Here is a 16,677-nt window from a genome sequence, read left to right on the forward strand (position 1 = left end):
GTGTGTGTGTGTGTGTGTGTGTGTGTGTGTGTGTGTGTGTGTGTGTGCATCTGTCTCTCTGTTTACCACTTCTCTGAAAAGATTCTTGAAAGAAGAGATAAGGGGAACCAAAATCCATATTGCACCCCTAATAACTATACAAACTAACAATAGTAACAATATGATTGAAGATGTTGGCAACATGAAAAGAGAGTGGTATGTAATAGAAACAACTTAAAATAATCTTCATTTAGAGATATATCGTAAGAGTATTTAAAACATATGTATGCTTATTTTCAAACACTTTTTAAAAATGAAGCTTTTAAAATTATGAAAGTTTACCATTTTAGAAATAAATACCATCTTTAAAATGATAATTATAATACTTTTATAAGTATTATGAATTAAGTATTATGACATCCTTCTTAATTTGGCATCATGTCATAGTGAGCCTCTAATCCTTAATGTTGACGCAGTGCAAAATAATAGTAGATCCAAGACCAACACTGATCAACTTAAATAAATTTCTCTAGGTGCAACTGTCCAGCTAGTTAGTGAATTTTCTTAATATGTCCATAATTATAAATTGTTTTCACAATGATATACTTACAAATACAATATCACAGCCAAAAAAGTAGTAGTCAGGTACCAAATGTTGTTACATACATTATAATTATTCAGAGCAACCCAAGGGGAAAAAATAATTCTGATTACCTGGGCTTTTCTGGTACATCAGAAGGATTACTGCAAAATGGTTCCTGGTAAATAGTTTCTGAAAGGTCATGATCCAACAAAGTTGCCATAATTTCTTCCCTGCTTGGTGGGGACATAAGTGGTTTCAGAATGTGAGCAGTTCGAGGGGTGAAACTGCCATTTTTAGATTGTGAGGGAGAGCTGGTAGACCTTGGTGAACTATCAGGAGTTGGTGTCAACATATCATTGTTTCTTGAAACATACAATTCCAAATCTTCAGAGGCTGCATCTACAAGTTCACCATCAGGGGAAGATAGTATTGTAGTAAAAGAGGTATTGACTGCATCAAGAGACTGTCCCATTTCTTTTCTGGTATGACTTTGAATCCAGTCTGAATTGCCTGGCTGTGAGAGGCTAAGAAACACTTCTTTGCTTACTGAACTCCTATTCAATCTAGATTTTTCATTTAGACAATCCTCTGACTGCTGGACACAGAAAGGCTCCATTATTGAATTAGGCCGAGTTGTTAGAGGATGAAAGGTATTTTTCCACTGATTGTGGCGATGATTCTCATTGCTATCTATGGATGATTTCTCAAATAATTCAGGACTTAGAGTACCAGATCTAATCCATGAGGTTGAGTCTGAGGCATGATGTTTGTCTTCATCACACTTCTGGTTATCATGACTTAAAAATTCAGTTTTTTCTACAGTTTGTCCTGGGAAAAGATCCTGAACTGCATCACTCAGGAACTTTTGAGGCAAATTCTGATCAGCTGGGACAAACTGACTTCCAGAATAAAAGCTACAAAATCCAGTTTGACCTATTGTATTAATATCAAAATTATAATTATGTTCAGGAGACAAGCTATCTTCAAGTGAATAACAACTTTCAAATCCTGGATCTGAAAAAAAGATGGGACTATCATCCGATAGGGAGTTATCCAACTGGCCAGAGGTTGGTAAATTCAGAGAGTCTACTTTAAGAAGTTTGGGAATTTTTTCTTTAGGCTTTGTACTTCTGGGAGTTCGAGGTTTTCTTGGAGATGTTACTGATCGTGTTCGTTTAATTGATTTGTTATGCTCAAGGGAATGAGAGATATTTTTGTTTGGTTGCTGTTTATTAGATAATGGGTCTTGCATACTATTTGCATTCTGTGCTTTCTGCTGTCTTTTCTGTAACAATTCTTTTAGAACTGCCAGTCCAGACTGTCCTTCACCAAACGTTGAAGGTGTTGACACATTTCGATTTCTACACTGAGAAAGTGCTTTGGTTTGTGAAATTGCTTCTGACAATGACCTTTGCTTTACCCTTTCAGGTTTAAAATTTGACATATCTAAAATAAATCCCCTTTGTTTTTGCTCCCATGTTATTTGTTTGATTGGGCTTCTCAAGGAAGTTACAAAGCAATTATTAGGCATCTGACTTTCCTCTGAAGCTGCTTTACCTGGAGAAAAAATTTCACTGTGCTTTGACTGTTCTGCCATGCACACAATCTGCTGCTGACTGTCTTTGCAATGCAAAAAATTAGGGGCATATGTCTGGTCTGGCTTTGATTCTACGGAATTACGATATTCGTTTAACTTTCCAAGAGATGACAAATAGTTTTTTTGTACATTTGCATTCTCTTCTATCTTTGGAGACATGACACCAGAAGACATCTGTGTATTCTGTGCTACCTGAGACAAATGGTTTGAAAGGTCAAATATATTTTTTTGAATCAAGGTTGATTCTTTTAGAGTAAACATAGCATTTTGATTATGAGACCGCTGAACATTAATTTTTGAGATTCCAGGTCCCAAAGAACTACAAACAACTGATGAATGCAAATCATCTTGTGGACTGGGGAATGCTTGCAAATCTACAGGCTTCTTGCTTTCTAGGAAAGAAGAAAAGCAGCCAGATAAATTCTGTTGTGCATGAATTCCAGTGGGGAGGGGAGCAGAAAGGGGATGATCTATAGCAGAGCCCATTAGTGACACATCTTTCTGATTAAAAAGTAGTTGAGAGCCTCCAGAACTATTTGAGGTCTCAGACACATTCTGATGTTTCAGCACGAACTTAACTTCAGCACCAGCTTGAGATTTTAGTTTTTCATCTTTTAGTGTTATGTGCTTTCTTGGTGTAGTTTTCTCGTTTACTTTTTGTTTCTGTTTTGCTCTTGGTTTCTTTTTTCCATCATCTACTAGTTTATTTGTCTGATTTCGTTTGTTCCTTTTCTTAGTAACTACAGAGGGATTAACAAGCTTTGTTTTTGATTTCTTAACCTGCGTTCTTGCTCGACTATTTTTTCCTATACGGGAATTAACAGTCTTGCTATTATATGCATTAGGACCCTTAAAAAGCATTGCTTCTTTATTGGCAGCAGCCATAATTTCTTCAGCTCTTGGATCTGTGGGAGACCAGCAGCGAGGTGGAGAAGAGTTTATGGGACTTGTGCTTCTCTCAGAAAGAAAACCTAGTTTAGACATAACATCACTATAATTTAAGTCACAGTCTTCGGTTTCAGCATTATAAGATGGTGAGGGAGGAGAAAGAATAGCATGTGACCGTTTTTTCCTGAAAGACAAAGTTCTTTTAATATTTTCACTGTTTGTCCTTTGTTGCTTACCAGTTTTTTTCTTAGCAGACTTATGTTTTGATTTTCTTCTGTGACTTTTCTTTGGTGTTAGTGGATAAATAGGATATTTGGTTGCAGGGGAGTCAGGAACTTTTGGCCAAAAATCCTTCAAAGGTGCAAGCTTTTTATACAGTTCCATTTTTTCTTCTGTTAATATTACTTGTTTTTCTTTAGAGTCTATTTTTCCTAGCTTTACAAGCATATTTTTCCTCCCTCTAAATCTATTAATGATAATATACTTTATGATGACAGGGGGCAGCTTTTTAGACATTTTTCTGCGTTTTCGAGATTTGAGAGTTCCATCTAAACTTTCACCAATTTCCATGGGATGAGGTAGGCTAATTTTTGAGTTGTGTGTTATAAAACTTGACTCACTATCTTCATTCTCATAATTTACCTTGCGTTTGGCTCTAAGCGTGTATTTATTTCCATACAATCCAAAGGACTGCTCAGTTTCTAAGGCTCCTTCTCCAAAGTGACAGTCTACAAAACTGTCTGTAGATGTTTTATTTTCAAAAGCTCCACGGCTGGCCTTAATTAAATCACTGGCCAATACGTTATCCTTCTCAGAATTACTATCACAAGGATTATTTTGTATACAATTATCTTTTGAGGATCCAGTCTCAGTAGTTCCGGCAGAATTCTCTCGATGACCTACAAGCTTCTTTTTATTCATTTTTAACCGGGACTGTTTATTGCTAGGATGTAGTTTATATGTGACAGGAGAGAGTTTTTGTGGCCTACTGAGACAATTAGAAAGAACAACACTGGGAAAAAACATATAATGTGCTGCTTGCTGGCTGAGGCTTGGTTTTTCTGGTTTATGTTCTTGAAATTCTTCATATCTAATTTTAAGTTTATTTAGTCCACTTTCATCAGCAATGCTATCAAGAGAATGCACCATAGTTCTATTCTCCCCTGAGCATGATAGCAATTCACAATTTTCAGTTAGTGATGAAGGGAATAAACTATTCAGAGCTGTGCTGTTTCCTTTTTCATTTCCTTCAGAGGATAATTTACTTTTTGAATGATTTAAGTCAGAAAAGTTGAAAGAATTTTTGCCCAATGTATTTTCGTTAGTGTGACGGTTCATATGTATAAAAGGGGCATCCTTATCAATTTTTCTAATGTTTGTATACTTTCTACTTGGTACTTGTCTTGTAACAGATGGAATATCTTCTTCATAATCAAAAATACTACTTTCACAGGAAGATACTGGGAGGACATCTTTCTTACTACTCTCTTTATGAGAGTTTTCTGAATGGACAGTACTGCTTAAAGACCCAGGGTATTTCATAGAGTAAGTGCTTTCATTTGCAAAAGAAGCAACTGAATGATCTAGACTTTTCTCTAGGTTGTTTGGCTGTGAAAGGTCTTCAATTAAATCTTCCTTGTTCAAAACATGGGAAGAAAGGGCACTTGTGTGTTTACACTGAAAGGTAATCTTAGCGGAAGATGGGGGTTCTAATGTAGCAGCATCTTTGTGAAAGATGGAAGGTTTTACTGATAGCTTGCTTGTTGCAATCACAGAAGAGTGGGTTCTAGAATTTTCATTGTTCAGTGGATTGTCTGAAATGGGGGAAAAAAGAATTTACTTCAATTCCACCCTTTTAAATATTTTCCCATACCATGATACTATCACCATGAAAGAAATTATATGAAGTTAAATTCATATGTTTAAAACAGTTATCTCAACAAAAAGGTCATTCCTATCATTAGGATAATACCATAATCTAAAAAATCAAGAGTCAGTTACATTTGATTAGTAGTCATTATTTTAAATACATATTTCTTTGATCAGAAATAGATGATATCAATATTCATGTCTTTTGGGAGAATAAGGGGAAAAATACTGTCACCTTCAAAATTTTCCATAAAGTAACATGTCTTTGCATTATCACTTCAAATAAGCTGAGCATATTTCTTATAGTTTCCTATGCTACTTAAATGTTATGACGATAAACTGATTAAAGTTTATAAAGCTCTAAATCAGTGATTAATAAACGCTATACTCTTAGAAATGAGAAAAAATCATATATCTACATTCTCTCAAAAGAAATCATCCTGCAGGACAAAATCTAACAGTATTGTCATAGCCTCACTTAGCCAACTATGTAGAGAGTGTGATTATATTTTTCAAAATCAAATATATTTTCTGCCCCTAAATAATGAAATACAGTAGACTACTTTACTTACCACTATTTTCATCTGCAGTTCCATCTAACTGAGGTATAGAAAGATTGGCTAGAAGCAAACTGTTATTACTCCATTCCATTTCTTCTTCTGAAGATGAATCATCTTCTTCTGTTGAGCTTCTATGGGTATTTCTGCACAGTGATCTAGAGAATATTAAGATTCACCAGTGAGTATGAGCCTTAGAAAAAAGCACGTCAGACTCAATTTGCCTAATTTGATCCTATAATAGTAAAACTGAATAAACAGGATCTGAAAATAACTTAAAAAAGAAAAGCAGATTTACTTTGCTTTGGTATCATGCCCTACCAAAAGTTATTGTAAGTAGACTGTATAATCCATTTCACGTGAGCTAGAAGACACCATCATTCCTGTATTCATAGCTCCACAATATCCTGGATTATCATATCTAATTATGTTCTTCCTTATATTCTCCCCCTCAGCTTATCATTAGATATACACATAACAGCTTGGGTGAGAACCTGGTAATTTCTAAAAAGGTGGCATCCTAGCATATTTTAAGAAGTCTATAAATACACAATCACTACATTATTAATTGGAAAAAATAAACAAAAAGATAGGCAAGGGGGTATTCAGGTCAGGGCTGAAAGAGCAAATAAAAGGGATCAGAGACAGGATAGGAAGCAGTACAGGTGTTGAGTCAATCCCAGCAGTGGCTATAAAGTAGGGTTGCTGAGGAATGCAGATGGACTGTCATACCCAGATGGATACTCTCCTTAAGTTTCATGTCATATTGATTTAAATTTTTCACTAGATCCTAGCTTGATACTTTCCCTTCTATCTGGATGGGTAAACTTACTTTCTATCCATACCTAATTTTTTCTTTCACTTGTCTTGAAAATTTGAAAATATTGCTTTATTATACATGGAACAGTTTTTCCATTAAGCCTTCCCCAAATCACAATTTGTCCTAAAATCACTCTTAAGAGATGAAAGAGTTAATAGAGGTCATCTAGTCTAGCTTTCTATGCAATGCAAAAATCTTATTTTTAACAGACCCTACAATCTCCACTTTTATATTCTCAGTATAAAGGGCTTGCTGTCTCACAGGGTAATCTTTTCTGTTATTAATGGCTCTAATTGTTAGTAATTTTCTTCCTATATTACACAAAAATCTTTCATTCCTGCCTTTGTGCTATGTAGCCATATGTAGCAAGGTCTATGCCATGTTCCACATGATAACCTTTAAAATATTTGAAGGCATTATCATTTGTTCCATAGTTCCTTTTTAATTAGACCAAACATTACCTATTCTTTCTCCTGTTCTTTAAAAGTGACAGTGTTAACAAATCCTTCTAGTTTTCTTCCTCTTCTTGCCCTTTCCTTTCCTTTTTCAGTATTCTTAAAATATGGTACTCAGGAGGAATATAATATTCAATATACAAGTATCAATAGAATTAAATGACTCCTCTTCTAGACAATATACTTCTATTATTCAATCTCTCTTTAATATACATTTATAAAATGTTCAGGATTGTTTTTCCAAGGTTAACCTGGGGTTGGTTTTCACAGAATTGGTCCAGTCAATGAACACACAAGCATTAATTAATCATGGGATAAACCAGGCCTATTATTTTAAACATGTTGGCACCACTGGGAACAAGGAGATGGTGATTTTATTAAAATGTTACATATTTGAATGTGTATCTACTTAATATGGGCATGAAAGTATAAATAGCTAAACCAGGTATAATCTAAGAAACTGTAGAAGAAATGCTAATAATAGGTTGAAGGTAAAAATCAAATGGACAATATCAAAACAAAACAATGAAAGAACAATGAAAAAAAAACAAATGGAAGAAAAATGCATCATGAAATGCCACATGATCAAATAAAAATATCAGTCAACAAATTTAGCTAAAATATAGAAGAAGCAATCCTATTTATTATAGCAAGATTTAAATACATCAATAAATACTATAATTATTTTACTAATAAAATCCAAAATCTGTCAGAATAATAAATGTTACCCCAGGTACAGCTGGTAGACAATAATCAAATTCACTGTTTTGGCAACCATACAACACTCTACAGATTTATTGTGCTCTTAATAAAGTAAAACTTATGACCTTCCCACAGAAATTGTTAAGCCCAGAATGAATCGTAGGTCTATCTAGTCTATATTTGTGAAGCTGACTGATTGAACATAAAACCTATGACTCTACACTTTATTAGGCATCATCTTTTTAGTTTCAAGATATTTTCGAATCTATATTTTGTCATTCAATGAATTAGCAATCTCCAATGTTTCTGACAATCTGAATTCAATCTAGCATGAAACTTGGCACACAGCAGCATTTAAGTGGTTTTTGAATGCAAAATCATGCAAGTTCTCTGTGAACCTACCTAATCAATCACTATTACCACGTATACTCCTTATCCACAAGGATGCTATGTAAGACTTTGTTAAATATCTGGCTGAAATTAAGACTCAATATGATTATTACATTTCTCTAAGTAACCATGTTTAAAATGGATATAAAGGCAGTAGAGCACGACTTGAACTCATGAAGGGTCTTGATATTCTCTGCTTCTCTAAGTGCCCACAAAGTGTTTAATAATCGTAAGTATCACCCCTATTATAGGGGAGCAGAACTAGAAGCAAGCAGACCAGTTAAAAAGTGATTTCATAGTATTCCAGATAAATAATAATGAAGGCTTAAACTAGATAGGCTTAACAACTAATAGAGGTGTAAAGGAGAGCAAATTAAATATGACACTGAAGTTACAAACTTCCAGAAGTTGAAGGCAAAGTGGTGTCATTCCAGAAATAAGAACCAGAGACACAAGAACAAAGCCATTTTATACCACTGTTTATTATCATTTAGGATTGCTTATGCTCCAAAAGATGTTGTTGTGGTTGAGGAATTTCTGAACAGGATATTTCATAAAAAGATTTATAAAGTTTATACAGAAAAAAATTGACAAAAATATTTATAGAATAGCTACAAGAAATTGTATGCCTTTCAACCCCCCCTCTTTTTTTAACAGATTAGGAAATATCAGCAAAAGGAATTTTTATGACACTGTTGAGGGTCAAATCTATCAGGAAATAGAACATTGATTCTGTCTGGCTCAGGTAAAATTAGGTCTTCAAAGGTCAAGGAGCTGAGTCTTTGACCGATTTAACACTGTGACAGCAAAGGGAACTCAGTATGTGAAACTAGGAAGGAAGTATGAAATAATATTTCACAGGTTTGGAATTTCCTACTCACAGAATAAAAATGGAATTCTTTGTAGGAGCATACTGTGAAAATATAGAAGAGAGGGTTCTGATATAAACTCAGATAACAGGAGATGGTATCAGAAAATTTATTTTTTTATATCAGGTAATGATGAGAAACTAGAGCTACATTACATATATACTTATAATACTATATATGTATATACGTAATACATATGTGTGTAAATATGATATATAGGTTAATCTCATTCATCTTTCAAAAACAGACTTTAGAAGTTTTAGTACTGCCTACAGAAGTTTGAAGTAGAGGCACACTCAGTGTTTTAAGCTCAGAGGCCCAATTTTTTTCCACACACAGAGCATACAGCTCAGGGGCAGACTCAAATCAATCAAGCTCACAAGAAACTGATTTAGAAAAACACACTGCCAAGGAGAGTAGCCAAGATGGCAGAGTAGAAGGACACTAAGCTCACCTCCTCTCACGAGCATACCAAAATCATAACTAACTGCAGAACAATCATTGATGAAAAAGACAGGAACGCACCAGAAAAGATCTTCTACAACTAAAGACATAAAGAAGGAACCACAGTGAGTTGCGTATGAGGGGCAGACTTGCAGTATAATCAAGTCCCATACCGCTTGGGTGGGGGACCCACAAACTGGAGAATAATTATATTAGAGAGGTTTGAGCCCCATGTCAGCTCCCCCAGCCTAGAGGTCTGGCATTGGAAACAGGAGCCACCAGAGCATTTGGTTTTGAAGGCCAGCAGGGCTTGATTGCAGAAACTCTGCAGGATTGGGGGAAACAGAGACTTCGGTCTTAAACAGTGCACACAAAATCTCACACACACTGGGACCAAGAGCAAAAACAGTAATTTGATAGGAGCCTGGGCCAGACCTACCTGCTGGTCTGGGAGGGTCTCCTGGGGAAGCAGGGGGTAGCTGTGTCTCACCCTGGGACACAGGCACTGGTGGCAGACATATCGGGGAGCATTCATCTGTGTGAACTCTCCTGGAGGTTGACATCTTGGCACCAAGACCTAGGCCCACCCAATAGCCTTTAGGTTCCAGTGCTGGGACGCCTCAGGCTAACAACAAACTGGGTGGGGACATAGCCCCATCCATCAGCAGACAGGCTGCATAATGACTTCCTGAGCCCACAGCCACCTCTAGACGAGCCGCTAAACACAGCCCTGCCCACCAGCGGGTCAAGACCGAGCTCCAACCACCAGTGGGCAGGCACTGGCCCCTCCCAACAGGAAGCCTGTACAAGCCTCCAGACCAGCCTCACACACCGGGAGGCAGACACCAGAAGTAAGAAAACTTCAAGCAAGACCAAGTCTGCAAATGCAGACTAGACACTACCCTGGGACCACCTGGACCTGGGCCCTTGAGTGATGAGAGGGGAGTGCACTGCTGGGATGCATACAACATCTCCTACAATGGGCCACTTCTCCAAGGTTGAGAAACGTAACTAACCTACCACATACATAAAAATACAAATAGCAATTTAGACAAAATGAGAAGACAGAGGAATATGTTTCACATGAAGGAAAAAGATAAAACCCCAGAAGAAGAACTAAGTGACATGGAGATAGGCAGTCTACCTGAGGAAGAGTTCAGAGTAATGATCATAAAGATGATCAAAAAACTCAGGAGAAGAATGGATGCAGATAATGAGAAATTAGAAGTTTTTGAAAAAGAATTAGAAAATATAAAGAGCAATCAAACAGAATCGACGAATATAACTGAAAAGAAAAAAACACAAGAAGGAATCAACAGTGGACTAAATGAGGAAGAAAAATGGATCACTGAACTGGAAGACAAAGTACTGGAAATGACTGCTGCTGAACAGAAAAAAGAAAAAAAAAAAAGACATAGGGACAGTTTAAGAGACCTCTAGGACAACATCAAGAGTGCTAATTTTTGCATTATAGGGGTCCAGAAGGAGAAGACAGAGAGCAAGAGCATGAGAGAATATTTGAAGAGAACAGGATTAACCCAAGGAGGAACACACTGAGACACACAGTAATCAAACTGACAAAAATTAAAGATAAAATATTAAAAACAACAAGGGAAAAGCAACAAATAACATACAAGGGTACTCCCATAAGGCTATCAGCTGATTTTTCAGCAGAAACTGCAGGCCAGAAGGAAGTGGCACAATATACTTAAAAGTGATGAAAGAGAAAAACCTACACCCAAGAATACTCTATCCAGCAAAGTTCTTTGATTTGACGGAGAAATCAAAAGCTTTATAGACAAGCAAAAGCCAGAAGAATTCAGCACCACCAAACCAACTTTACAACAAATGCTAAAGGAACTTCTCTAGGCAGAAAAGGCTACAACTGGAAAAAAGAAAATGACAAAATGGAAAAGCTCACTGGTAAAAAGCAAACATACAACAAAGGTAGGAAATCATCCACACACAAAGCTAGTAGGGAGGTTAAAAGACAAAAGTAGTAAAATCAGTTGTATCCACAATAAGCAGTTAAGGTATACATAAAACAATTACATGTAAAATATAATATCAAAAATAGTAATCATGACAGGAGGAGAGTACAAATACAGAGTGTATCTAAAACGCATTTGAAATTAAGAGATCAGCAACTCAAAATAAGCATGTATGTATACAGACTGCTATACAAAAATCTCATGGTAACCACAAAACAAAAAAACTATAATATACACACAAAAAAGAGAAAGGAATCCAAATGTAACACTAAAGACAGTCATTAAATCACAAGAGAACAAAAGAAAGGGGAAAAAAAGACCTACAAAAACAAATCCAAAACAATTAACAAAATGGCAATAAGAACATATATATCAGTGAATACCTTAAATGAAAGCAGACTAAATGCTCTAACCAAAAGACACAGACTGGCTGAATGGATACAAAAACAGGACCTGTATATATGATGCCTACAAGAGACTCATTTCAGATCCAGAGACACATACAGACTGAAAGTGAAGGTATGGAAAGAGGTATTCCACACAAATGGAAATCAAAGGAAAGCCAGAGTCGCAATACTTACATCAGACAAAATAGACTTTAAAATAAAGATGTTATAAGAGACAAAGAAGGACACTACATAATGATCAAAGGATCAATCCAAGAAGATACAACAATTACAAATATATATGCACCCAACATAGGAGCACCTCAAAATATAAAGCAAATGTTAACAGGCATAAAAGGAGAAATTGACAGGAACAGAATAATAGTGGGGGACTTTAACACCTCACTTTCATCAATGGACAGATCATCCAGACAGAAAACCAGTAAGGAAACACAGGCCTTAAATGACATACTAGACCAGATGCACTTAACTGATATATATAGGGCACTCCATCCAAAAGCAACAGAATACACATTCTTCTCAAGTGCACATAGAACATTTTCAAGGATATATCACATAATGGACCACAAAGCAAGCCTTGGTAAATCTGAGAAAACTGAAATCATATCCAGCATCTTTCCCAACCACAACACTATAAGGCTAGAAATCAACTACAAGAAAAAAACTGCAAAAACCACAAACATACAGAGGCTAAAAAATATGCTACTAAACAACTAATGAATCAGTGAATAAGTCAAAGAGGAAATCTAAAAATATCTAAAGTCAAATGCAAATACTACGATCCAAAACTTATGGGATGCAGCAAAAGCAGTTCTAAGATAGAAGTTTATAACAATAACCATACAAGCTTACCCCAGGAAACAAGAAAAATCTCAAATAACCTAATCTTACACCTAAATTAAGTAGAGAAAGAAGAACAAACAAAACACAAAGTTAGTAGAGGGAAAGAAATCATAAGGATCAGAGCAGAAATAAAGGAAATAGAGACTAAAAACACAATAGAAAAGATCAATGAAACTAAGAAGCTGGTTCTTTGAAAAGATAAACAAAATCGATAAACCTTCAGCCAGATTCATCAAGAGAAAAAGGGAGAGGGCCCAAATCAATAAAATCAGAAATGAAAAAGGAGAAGATACAACTGACACCACAGAAATAAAAAGGATCATAGGAGACTACTACAAGAAACTACTCGACAATAAAATGGACAACTTAAAAGAAATGGAAAGACTTCCCTCGTGGTCCAGTGGCTGGGACTCCACACTCCCAACACAGGGGGCCCAGGTTCAATCCCTGGTCATGGACTAGATCCCACATACCGCAACTAAGACCTGACACAGCTAAATAAATAAATAAATATTTTTTTAAAAAAAGAAATGGAAATAGAAAATATGAGCAGACCAATTACCAGTATTGAAATTGAGTCAGTAATTTAAAAACTCTCAAGAAACAAAAGTCCAGGACCAGACGGCTTCACTGGTGAATTCTACCTAATATTTAGAGAAGAGTGAACACCCACACTTCTGAAACTACTCCAAAAAACTGCAGAGGAAGGAATGCTTTCACACTCGTTCTATGAGACCACCATCACCCTGATACAAAAACCAAACAAAGATATCACATAAAAAGAAAATTACAGGCCAATATTACTGATGAACATATGTGCAAAAATCCTCAATAAAATACTTGCAAGCTGACTCCAACAATACATTAAATATCATACACCATGATCAAGTGGGATTTACCCCAGGGATGCAAGGATTTTTCAATATATGCAAATCAATCGATGTAATACACCACATTAACCAACTGAAGAATAAAAATCATGATCATGATCAAAAAATATGATCATCTCAACAGATGCAGAAAAAGCTTCTGATAAAATTCAACATCCATTTATGATAAAAACTCTCCAGAAAGTTGGCATAGACAGAACACACCTCAACAAAATAAAGGCCATATATAACAAATCCATACCTAACATCATACTAAATGGTTAAAAGCTGAAAGCATTTCCTCTAAGATCAGGAACAAGACAAGGATACTCACTCTTGCCACTTTTATTCAACATAGTTTTGGAAGTCCCAGCACAGCAATCAGAGACGAAAAAGAAAAAAAGGGATTCAAATTGGAAAAGAAGTAAAACTGTCACTGTTTGCAGATGACACGGTGCTATACATAGAAAATCCAAAAGACGCCACCAAAAAACTACTAGAGCTCAACAATGAATTTGGTAAAGTTGCAGGATACAAAATTAATACCAGAAATCTGTTGCATTTCTATACGCTTACAATGAAAGATCAGATAGAGAGGACTTGCCTGGGGGCACAGTGGTTAAGAATCCACCTGACAATGCAAGGGACACGGGTTTGATCCCTGGTCTGGGAAGATGCCACATGCTGCAGAGCAACTAAGCCCATGCACCACAACTACTGAGCTTGTGCTCTGGAGCCCGTGAGCCACAACTACTGAAGCCCGCATGCCTACAGTCTGCGCTGCACAACAAGAGAAGCCACCGTGATGAGAAGTCTGCGCACTGCAACAAAGAGTAGCCCCCGCTTGCCACAACTAGAGAAAGCCCACTCACAGCAACAAAGACCCAAAAATAAATAAATTAAATAAATAAATGTATATATTTTACAAAAAAGATCAGAAAGAGAAATTAAAGAAACAACCCCATTTACCAGCACAGCAAAAAGAATAAAATACCTAGGAATAAACCTACCTAAGGAGGCAAAAGACCTGTACTCCAAAAAATATGATGCTGATGAAAGAAACTGAAGATGACACAAACAGCTGGAAAAATACACTGTGTTCTTGGATTGACAGAATCAATGTTGTTAAAAATAACCATACTACCCAAAACAATCTACAGATTCAATACAATCCCTACCAAATTACCAATAACATTTTTCACAGAACTGGAACAAAAAACTTTAAAATTTGTACGGAAACACAAAGGACCCCAAATAGCCAAACAATCTTGAGAAGGAAGAACAGAGCTGGAGGAATCAGGCTCCCTTACTTCAGAGTATACTACAAAACTACAGTAATAAAAACAGTATGGTACTGGCACAAAAACACACACACAGATCAATGGTACTGGACAGAAAGTCCAGAAATACACTCATGCACTTAAGGTCAATTAATCTACAACACAGGAGGCAAGAATATACAACAGAGGACTTCCCTGGTGGCGCAGTGGTTGAGAGTCCGCCGGCCGATGCAAGGGACACGGGTTCGTGCCCCGGTCTGGGAAGAACCCACATGCCGCGGAGCGGCTGGGCCCGTGAGCTATGGCCGCTGAGCCTGCGCGTCCGGAGCCTGTGCTCCGCAACGGGAGAGGCCACAACAGTGAGAGGCCCGCGTACCACCAAAAAAAAAAAAAAAAAAGAATATACAACAGAGAAAAAGGCAGTCTCTTCAACAAGTGGTGCTGGGAAAACTGGACAGCTACATGCAAAAGAATGAAATTAGAACATTCTCTACACCATTTACAAAAATAAACTCAAAATGGATCAAAGACCTGAATGTGAGACTGAATACTATAAAACTCCTAGAGGAAAACACAGCACAGTCTTTGACATAAATTGCAGCAAAATTTTTTTGGATCCATCTCCTAGAGTAATAGAAATAAAAACAAAAATAAACAAATGGGACCTAACTAAACTTAAAAGCTTTTGCACAGCAAAGGAAACCACAAACAAAATGAAAAGACAACCTACGGAATGGGAGAAAATATCTGCAAATGATGCGACCAACAAGGGCTTAATTTCCAAAATATACAAACAGCTCATGCAGCTTAATATAAAAAAAAACAACAGGGCTTCCCTGGTGGTGCAGTGGGTTAAGCATCTGCCGGCCAATGCAGGGGACACAGGTTCGAGCCCTGGTCCAGGAATATCCCATGTGCCATGGAGCAACTAAGCCCATGCCACAACTACTGAGCCTGCATTCTAGAGCCCACAAGCCACAACTACTGAAGCCTGTGCGTCTAGAGCCCGTGCTCTGCAACAAGAAAAGCCACCACAATGAGAAGCCTACGCAACACAACAAACAGTAGCCCTCACTCACCGCAACTAGAGAAAGCCCACACGCAGCAACGAGGACCCAACGCAGCCATAAATAAATAAATTTAAAATAAAAGGAATAAACATTTTAAAAGAAATTTTAAAAACCAAACAATCCAATCAAACAATCAGCAGAAGACCTAAACAGACATTTCTCCAAAGAAGACATACAGATGGCCAACAGGCACAGGAAAAGATGCTAAATATCACTAATTGTTGGAGAAATCCAAATCGAAACTACAATAAGGTATCACTTCACAGCAGTCAGAACTTCCATCATTAAAAAGTCTACAAATAATAAATGCTGCAGAGGGTGTGGAGAAAAAGGAACCCTCCTACACTGTTGGTGGGAATGTAGATTGGTGCAGCCACTATGGAGAACAGTATGGAGGTGGTTTAAAATACTAAAAATAGAGCTACCATATGATTCTGCAATCCCACTCCTGGACATATATCTGGAGAAAACTCTAGTTCAAAAAGATACATGCACCCCAATGTTCACAGCAGCACTATTCAGAATAGCCAAGACATGGAAGCCACCTAAGTGTCAATCGACAGATGAATGGGGGAAGAAGATGTGGGATAAATATATATATATATATACACACACACACACACGTGTATACATATATATGAATATTACTCAGCCATAAAAAAGAATGAAATAATGCCATCTGCAGCAGCATGGATGGACTAAGTCAGACAGAGAAAGACAAATATCATATAATATCACTTATATGTGGAATCTAAAATATGATACAAATGGGGACCTCCCTGGTGGTCCAGTGGGTAAGACGCCACACTCCAAATGCAGGGGGCCCAGGTTTGATCCCTGGTCAGGGAGCTAGATCCCACATGCCATAACTAAGAAGTCTGCATGCCATAACTAAGACCCCATATGCTGCAACTAAAGATCCTGCATGCCACAACGAAGATCCTGCGTGCCGCAACTAAGACCCAGCACAGCCGAAATAAATAAATAAATTTTAAAAATATGATACAAATGAATTTATTTACAAAACAGAAAGACTCACAGACATAGAAAACAAACTTATGGTT

At 36.8% G+C, this 16,677-nt stretch overlaps 1 protein-coding gene across 4 annotated transcripts in view; it reads right to left on the reverse strand.

The window, feature by feature from the left end:
* REV3L (REV3 like, DNA directed polymerase zeta catalytic subunit) overlaps positions 1-16,677 on the reverse strand; it is a 186,191-nt gene that overhangs the window by 77,199 nt on the left and 92,315 nt on the right. For all 4 annotated transcript variants that reach the window (XM_029223582.1, XM_029223584.1, XM_029223581.1 and 1 more), the window contains 2 exons: positions 5,489-5,631; positions 694-4,861 (listed from right to left, as the gene is read on the reverse strand). In XM_029223582.1, coding sequence (XP_029079415.1) covers positions 694-4,861; positions 5,489-5,631 — 4,311 coding nt within the window. The remainder of the gene's footprint in view (positions 1-693; positions 4,862-5,488; positions 5,632-16,677) is intronic.

This window comes from Monodon monoceros, unplaced genomic scaffold, assembly GCF_005190385.1.
Source record: "Monodon monoceros isolate NGI ecotype Baffin Bay Population unplaced genomic scaffold, NGI_Narwhal_1 Super_Scaffold_15, whole genome shotgun sequence".
Classification (NCBI taxonomy): domain Eukaryota; kingdom Metazoa; phylum Chordata; class Mammalia; order Artiodactyla; family Monodontidae; genus Monodon; species Monodon monoceros.